The sequence below is a fragment of the Hypomesus transpacificus genome, unplaced genomic scaffold, assembly GCF_021917145.1.
Source record: "Hypomesus transpacificus isolate Combined female unplaced genomic scaffold, fHypTra1 scaffold_48, whole genome shotgun sequence".
NCBI classification, from domain to species: Eukaryota; Metazoa; Chordata; class Actinopteri; order Osmeriformes; family Osmeridae; genus Hypomesus; species Hypomesus transpacificus.
Genome location: NW_025813996.1, coordinates 95,178 through 104,017, shown reverse-complemented (window position 1 = coordinate 104,017; position 8,840 = coordinate 95,178). Strand labels below are relative to the sequence as shown.

Below are 8,840 nucleotides of genomic sequence, written 5' to 3'. Positions count from 1 at the left end.
GGAAAAATGCGGAACCTTTCTCGCACCGCTAGTACACTGTCGGACCCTTTAGCCACGCGCAGCGCGCACACATCCTGTATTTGAATTAAACGGCTCAAGCATGGCCTGAGAATGCCTGTTACCACCTGACGCTTCGACCGGCACCTGCGGCTAAGTGAAGAAACCCAAAACAGAAAGGTATGATATCATAATGGATGTTGTTTTTGTCTTCTAATAACTGTGACTATCCCACCCATGACTATCTATTTTGCGAAGTTTAGAAGCAAGCTAGATCGTGTTATGATTGTGTCAGGTATATACAGCATGCATTTTGGATAGGTGTCATTAAAGAGGGAAAAATAATGAAGAGGAAGAAGGCAGACATAGCGTCCTTCTTCAGGGCAAGTGGAAAGAAGACAGCTAAGGCAAAGAATGAGGATGAGATGGAGAAAAAACAGGCAGAGAGCGAGGATGAGGAGCCCCCAGAGAGCAGCAACTTAAATGGACCTCCAGGTATACAGTATAGAGACTCACATATAGTACAGCTTGGTATGAGGTTATCTTATTTACAATTGGCTTAAAGTGTGTCTATTCATATACAGGTCAGGTTGAAAGTGCATTGTAAAACATATCAGTTAGTTTTTTCATTACATTAAAGTATGGCATATTTGTATTTGCTACCCAGAGACACTTTCACTAATATTATACTTTAGCTTATAGTGTGTTTGTTAAACACTATATAGCATGCATTATAAAACCTTTAGGAAAATTACCTGTACACCTTATTGTAATTATTTTAGATGTTTCTGAAAGATTGATTGAGAGCAGGACAGAAGAGTCCTCCCTGAGGAGTGGCCCCAGTGGATCTCCAGGTAAATTGTCAATCTTACATTGTATGTTGTACTCTTCTGCTAACTTTTCCATCGATATTGTCCACAAGTTTATATTGAATATGTTTAATGCTGTAGAAAATGAATTTTAATCTTTTGTATCTGTGAAATTGGATAGTGGATCATTACACCTTGTGGAAAATACTTTAAACACCTATTAATGTTTTTAATATATATATTTAGATTCCTACAGAGAAGATTCAGACAGCGAGAGAGAGGAGCCTCCAACAACGAGTGGCGGCCCAAGTGGACCTCCAGGTATACTCACTCTTTCACACATACTGGACACTTTAATTCCACTTCAGTTTTGCCCAATCTGATACAGTGGCCTGATAATTCATAAACAGGTATGAGTCATACCACTCACCTCAACTTGAGTAGAGTTGGATGAATGGCCTCAAATCTATAACGTTTTTAAGAAGATTATAGTGTTCAGATAATCCATTAGATGTAACATGGGATAGTACACTCCAATGTATGAGTTTATCTTGATTATTAATCTCTGCTGTAATTTAATAATTGAATATGCCTTTTTTTCCATTTTTAAACAGACATTTCCAAATCAAGAACTGATAGTCCAATCCAGCCACGTCTGAAACTATCCGAGGACACTCCAGGGCGACAGGCGCAGACACTTTCAGGCATCGTGGTACTCTATCCACACATGGCTTGAATATTCACTGTCACAAGACTCAGCATACTGTTATGCATGCAGGCATTTTGGCCTCCCACACACAGAGTCAGTGTTTACGTCAGCCTTGGGTTTTAAAAACTGGAAAAAGGCAACATTCAGAGATGGAGGGTTTTGTGGACATGCAAAGGGAGAGGGTCACACAAATGCAATGATTGCTTGGAAAGAATATGAGAGAGCAGATAAAGCTGATGCCTTGTTAATGAGTACTTTAAGTAAAGAACATCATAAGCAGATAGAGGAAAATCGTGCCTACATAAAAAGTTTAGCAGAAGTCCTACTGTTAACTGCAACCCAGAATATTTCACAGAGGGGACACAAGGAGACAGTAGATGCAGACAACAGGGGAAACTTCTTGGCTATATTGGACATGATTGCTAAACATGACCCAGTTGTTAAAAAGAAAATGACAGGGCCTCGCAATGCAAAATACACGAGCCACCAAATTCAAAATGAAATTTTGGATACATTAGCTGAAATGGTACGCGCTTCCATCATAAACGAAGTCAAGGAGAGTGAAGTCTTTTCCCTTATGGCAGATGAAACTAAAGACCTTAAAAAAAAGGAGCAGATCTCTTTAGTGTTAAGATATTATTATGCAGGAGCCGTAAAAGAGAGCTTTTTGCACTTTGAATCTGCAGACCGCCTAGATGCTGCAGGCCTGACGCATAAAATAATACAGGTACTTGAGAGATGTGGCTTGGAATACAAAAGTAACCTGATCGGGCAATCATATGATGGGGCTTCTGTCATGAGTGGCAAGCACTCAGGCGTTCAGGCTCGTATTAAAGAGGTGGCAAAACAGGCCTTTTATGTACATTGTAATGCCCATTGTCTTAATCTTGTTCTTGTGGACACAGTTAAGGCAGTACCACAAGCTGAATGTTTTTTCGCATTGTTGCAGAGACTCTATGTATTTGTGTCTGGCTCGTACATTCACAACAAGTGGCTGAACATACAGAAAGAAATGTATCCTGGAGCACCCAGAGAACTTCAGCGATTGAGTGAAACAAGGTGGGCTTGCCGGCATATAGCTTGCCACACTGTTCTTGATAGACTACCTGCCATCATGCGTCTCCTTGTAGAAGTGGCTTCAGAAAACAGTGGCGATAGAAGCATTGATGCACGAGGCCTGCTCGCTCAATTTGACCTGCAGTTCATTGGACTTTTGGTGATATGCAATAAGGTTTTTGGTGATGCAAGGTGTCTCTCTGACATGCTACAGTCTCCCTCTCTTGATTTGTGTTCAGCTGTGGATCTAGTTCAAGCCCTTGTGCAAAATGTTCAAGCTTACAGGGATGAATCCTACTTTGAAGGACTCTGGAGAGAAATCTTAAATACTGCTGAAAAATGTGACGTAGAGGTGGAACCTACTTCAAAAAGAAAGACAAAACAGAGCCGGTGGCTAGATGGACATGCTGTCATGTCCTCAACGGGTGAGCGTTCAGAGCAGAGTATGGACACTTTCCGTACCAGCATATTTTACCCTGTGCTGGATAACATGCTCAGTGAGCTAAACAGACGATTTGCTAAACCAAATTGTGAAATAATGTTGGGAATCCAAGCCTTAAATCCGTCAAGTAATACATTTTGCCAAGAGCAAGCTCTATTTGCATTTGCTTCTATTTATGAATGTAACACAGATGACCTCAAACACGAGTTACACCAAATGAAAAGAATCCTAGAGAGAAAAGTCAAATCTGGCATACAGAAGCCCTCTAGCCTAGTAGAACTCACTAAATTCGTTGAACCCTTTAAAGAAGTATTCCATGAGCTCTTCAGGTTATGCAAAATTGCTATTGCCATACCAGTCAGTACTGCCTCCTGTGAACGCAGCTTTTCCACACTCAAGTTAATAAAGACACACTTGAGATCCACTATGGATGATGATCGACTGAGCAGTCTGGGTATTTTAAGTGTGGAGTCCAGACGAGCAAAGTCCCTGGACTTGGATGAATTTGTTAATCGATTTGCTGCTAATCACAATAACCGCAGAATACGTCTGAAATGAGTGTGTAAACAATGATATGATGAAGTGATGATGTAAATAGTTTCAATAATGCAGTTAGAAGTTCTGCATTGGAAGATTCCATGTAAATAATCCCCAAGGGCTTCGAGGCAATTGTTTTTTTAAGAGGCACTATTTTTTATAACACAAAGGAAAGTATCAAAGTGTTCAATGCCTCTGTTATATACAGGAGGCTAATCTTTAGATCTTTAAGGACAGTCATTGAAGTGTTCAGTTTTCATGAGATGTCACTGTTTGGATTCTCTGTCTGATATGTGTAAATGTGGCTCAAACTTGAATCATTCTTGCAGACTCCGCCTAATACCCATTGTGAATATGATGTTTGTTATTATGTGTTTGATAGATGTTTATGGATCGAATTGAAGAAAAATTGACACTGCTCATTTAAACAGGCTGTTAATGCTTGTCATATTTACATTTGTTGTAATTCAGCAAATTGTATTCAGGATGTTATTTTATTTATTTTCATATTTCTATACATTAGCTCAGTATTTTATACTTTTTGTTATTTAAAGATAAATCCATATTGTGATCAGACTTGATTAAAAAAACATTGCACTTCTAATTTTGCATCCTTGTTTTGTATTCCTGATGATACACTGAGAGAATTGACTTGGCTTGTCGCCATAAACTGAGGACATCTCTACTATAAAATAGAGTACCTTACTGTCATTGCATATCTCTACAACCATTGTTCGACTCAGTCGTACAATACAAAAAAAAACACAAATAGCAATCGGTAAATCAACACAGTTTAAAACCAAGTATGAATACAGAATAAGTGTATTCTTTTTTTTCACCTGAATTCCGAATAATGTTGAGATGTTTCCTATATGTGTCTTAAATAGCTCTGCATCGCCTGGTGAGACACATGCTTGCCACCCAAAAATTATCACTGGCCCCATCCTGGCCACCCCAATGGAAATTCCCTGGCTCCGCCACTGCGTAGGAAGTCAAACGGCGGCACATGTTCGGCACTACCCTTACTTAAATCAAGTCTTTCAATAGGTGAAACTATCTGACTAGTGACTACTAACCTGAACTCCATTGCCACAGCCTAAACTTCAATCGGTTCATGAAAATAATTCATTTCAGCCTAGACCGTACAACGGAAGTAACGTTAAATCGAATTCAACCAACGCAATCGCTACCAAGACAGTCTAGTAGTAGTAGAAGCCTACAATTTACCGGGGCAGCTTCTCCACACAGCAGGGCTAAATCGCATTATGCCTTGTTACTGACAATGATCGCACCCACTGACATTTTTATGAATGAGTGATTTTCCCCTAAATAAATGTCAAGCTTATTTACGTTTTTGGGGGCATATTTTCAAGTAGCTACGGAGCCCCTAAAGGGACATGAAAAAAAAAAAATGAAAAAAAAAAAAAATAGAAATCTGAAAGGTTCTCGTGCGCACAAGATCCTTTCTGGTGCGCACGAGAAAGTTTCTGGTGCGCACGAGAAAGTTTCTGGTGCGCACGAGAAAGTTTCTGGTATCTTCTCAGACACTGTTACTTGTAGGCGAGGTGGAGGCTCGAAAACCACATTATTTGGTGGCCGTTGGATCACCAATAAAAACTGTGCGAGTTGCAGCATATTGCTGCTGCCATCAACTGTGCCAGCGATACCCCGAGTCGAGATACAATTTGGAAACAAAAGCGTTTTGTTATGAACAGTATTAAAGTTTGAAATGATAATGAGGACGTAAAGTGTTGCGATTGCGCCGGGGCTTATAACTGTATTTCCAGTTTTTTACATGATGATATATGCACATTATTAAATACATATATTTAGTTATACACTGTGTTCGGCTTTAACCTATGGATATTCGGCAGCGTTGCCACAACCGCAGAATAGCTTTGCTCGCATCTTTCTCCGCCGCCATTACTGAACTGCTCAAACTAGTGTACGACATTAACGTCATCGTTCTCAGCCACTCCCTCTGTTCGCTGATTGGACCTACAAAAAATGTGTTTCTGGAAACCGACTTCAAAGTCAAGCTCCCAGACCTAGTACAGAAGCAAAATCCAAATTGAGCGGACGTACGTAGGAGGGCAGAGCCAGGCTAATTCAGACCAAGCCTCACAAACAAACATCACATGCTTTCTAAACCAAAATTGTCAACCAAGCCACCAAAAAAGAAGTGAGGTCATATATCAGCACCTCTTTACTGCATTGACACCAAACTTTGTATAAGGACTAGGGACCCTGTTCTAAAGAGGTCCTATAGGTCATGCCATTTCACCTCTAGGTGGCGCTGCAATAAGCAAACATTTGTTTTCACATGGTTTTGATTTTCAAAACAGTTTTTCCGGTAAAGCTGATCAAAGCCAGCAATGAAGCAGCCAAAACAGGATGTGAGATCATATCTCAGGAAGTATTTGCTGAATTGACATCAAACTTGGTATGGTGTTCAGGACCCTGTTCCAAAGAGGACCACAAGAGGTTGTGTCATCTAACCGCTAGGGGGCGATCCTGTGTCTGACACATGTTAACCTTGTGATACCAGATGAATTGATGCCACTGCCATTTTACGTTTTATAAAAAGTTTTTTCCCTATTCCAATTCAAAATGTATCTAATATTCACAAAATTTGGCACAGATTATCTTCAGACCACAATCACCTTGACATGTCAAAATAGGACTGAATGACAGCTGTTTAAATTTGGGCTAAATCTGACAACCGCTTGACAGTGGAAAAACTGCTTATATTTGTACACAGTAACTGAATACAGTAATTTCCAGCACTGAGAATAGCTCACTAGGATAAATTGGTGTCCTGGCAAGGGCAGTAAGAGGTTCAAAGCCAACGAGCCTGCCATGTCACTGGTTTTCCGTTTAGCGAGACTGTAAGCCATTGCAAAGGAAGCCAGGTACAACGCAGTCGCTAGCTACCTGTAGTCTAGTATGTAGTCATGGCAATCCTCACTTAGGATGGGTATCGAGGGTATCACTCTCCCAGTGAACCAATTCCTTGGAATTGTCAGCTATATTATTTAACGATTCTGCATACGGTTCTCTGTGGCATTGCGCATGCGCAAACTTTTAAAGTTTATTCAGACAGCTGCAAACATGGCAACTAGGCAGAAGGGTTCTAAAGTTTGGTTGTATTTCACACAACAAAATGACAACAACGCCACTTGTAACTCGTGTAAAAAGTATATTTCGTTGAAGGGAGGAAATACAACAAATATGAAGAAGTATTTATTACAGCATTAACTACATACTCTTATGGTTTCTTCCCTTTAGCACTGTTTTTTGGTTGTTCACAATATGTACTTCTTGTTTTTGACTACCCGCAATGCTGTGGGGCTATCTTGTTGTTATTATCAGTGACCTATGCACTTTGTAAAGCTCTCTCTTGGAAGTCGCTTTGGATAAAAGCGTCTGCTAAATGAATAAATGTAAATGTAAAGTATTTGAACACACAGCATGGTTGAAGTTACTGTAATGTCATGTGTTCGATGCATGCAGCAGCGCATCTAACATTTGCGCTTCATCTCTAACTATCAAAGATAGAGCTAAACTCCTCAAAAGTGATCACAACCACTTGTCACTGTGTGAAGCAATTTGCCTTTATTGTGATCATTGATTTATCGATCAAGTTATCTTCTGTCCCATCGTTTGAAGCATACATTTTAGCTCTGGCATTCGTCTCCCATTATTGATCACTTCACGTTAATTATCGGAGGGCGTGTGTTATCAGCAAACATTCGCATTGTCGTGTTAACCCATTATTAAACTGAGCACATCGATTTTTATTCCATCATTAAACTTAGCATTTTAATTGTTTAACAGAATGGCCGATGTTTGACACTGTCATATTATATGATTTGCAGTGTTTCCCCTAGGATTTTTTTTAGCAGTGGGGGCAGGTCAGGTCTACCCCCCCCCCCCCCCCCGGCCAAAACAAAGTGCTAACCCTATATTTATATATATCGGAGCAGCTTAATGTAATAGTCTAATAGCTAATGTAATATTGCACATATTTTCGTCCTATTTCCCCTAAAGAAATACAATTAGCATACTAAAAGACACCTTACAGTATGTTCTAAATGGCATAAATGCTGCCAATTAATAATTGACGTAACAACTTATTGTAAATGCAGTGGCCTAGCCTATAGATTAAGGTAGGCCACTCGGAAGCATGTACACTGTCTGCTTCATTTGATCTTGATAGGCCACTATTTATTCATTAAAACTAGGCTACTTAAGCATAATAATGTTCCTTCTGCTTTCTCTGACGAATTTGTCACCAGATTTGCATTGGTCTCTCTGGGGCAAGAGTTGGACTTTGTTTCGCTTTTGTGGGGCTCTGAAAAAAATGTGTAAGTCTGTTGGACACCACAGACAACTGTCTACGACCAACACAAAATTAGCTATCTATTGATCCAAAAATGAAGCATGAAGAGTGAAAATTGTTGCAATGCTGGCAAATTAGAAATACTTTTTGAAACTGATTTCGAAGCTCTAAGCGTTTCAGTCAGCACTGTAGGCTCTCCACATACACACCCATGTAAATCTCAGAAACTATTTGAAAAACTCATGGAACATTTTTTTTTGTTGAGTTTTTTCAACATTTTAAAGTTTAAATGGTGGCTGTAGCTAAAATATTTAAGAAAGAAGAAGGATTTGAAAGTTGAAGAAGTTTAAGAGAATTGAGAGGATTTGAAAAATAACTCCATTGGAAAACCATGTAAAAAATATTATGAATATTGATTTATATTAATTCAAACATAAGAGGTAGAAAACTGAAAAGTCATAGCAGTCATAGCCTGAAACTGCTGAATTTTTTGATAGTTGAACGGTTGTAATAGCTGAAGATTTGAAGGTACTGAAGGGTGTCACGTTGTCATGGAAGAAATAGAAGAAGTTGAATAAAGATTCAAAGGACAATACTTTGAATGCTGAAGCAGTATTCCTACAATAAACCCGTTTGTGCTCTTCCCCCCCCCCCCTTGCCTATTAAGAATCGATAAGAGAATCAATAAGGAATCAAATTGATAAGCAAAAATTGATAAGGAATCGGAATTGTTAAAATCTTATCTCATCCCTAATCCTCACACAAACTATCAACAATTATTTTGAATTTTCGAAACGGTTTGATCGGTACAGTCAATCAAAATCTGCGGCAAAGCCGGCAAACAGGAAGTTGAGTCGTATCTCAGCAAATCTTTGATCGATTCAAAGCTGCATTTACTCAGAACCCTGTTCTGTTTTTCGTTCATTTTACCTACTTAACCGGCTTGGA

At 39.4% G+C, this 8,840-nt stretch overlaps 1 protein-coding gene across 3 annotated transcripts; it reads left to right on the top strand.

The window, feature by feature from the left end:
• LOC124465365 (zinc finger MYM-type protein 1-like) lies at positions 1–4,148 on the top strand. Of its 3 annotated transcripts, none has more exons than XM_047017103.1 (5): positions 1–177; positions 319–492; positions 780–851; positions 1,053–1,127; positions 1,421–4,148. In XM_047017103.1, the coding sequence occupies exon 5, from the start codon at positions 1,712–1,714 to the stop codon at positions 3,569–3,571; it is 1,860 nt and encodes a 619-aa protein (XP_046873059.1). In that variant the 5' UTR covers positions 1–177; positions 319–492; positions 780–851; positions 1,053–1,127; positions 1,421–1,711; the 3' UTR covers positions 3,572–4,148. The 3 variants fall into 2 exon arrangements, with proteins under 3 accessions (XP_046873059.1, XP_046873060.1, XP_046873058.1); XM_047017102.1 differs by lacking the exon at positions 319–492.
• The last annotated feature ends 4,692 nt before the right edge of the window (positions 4,149–8,840 follow it).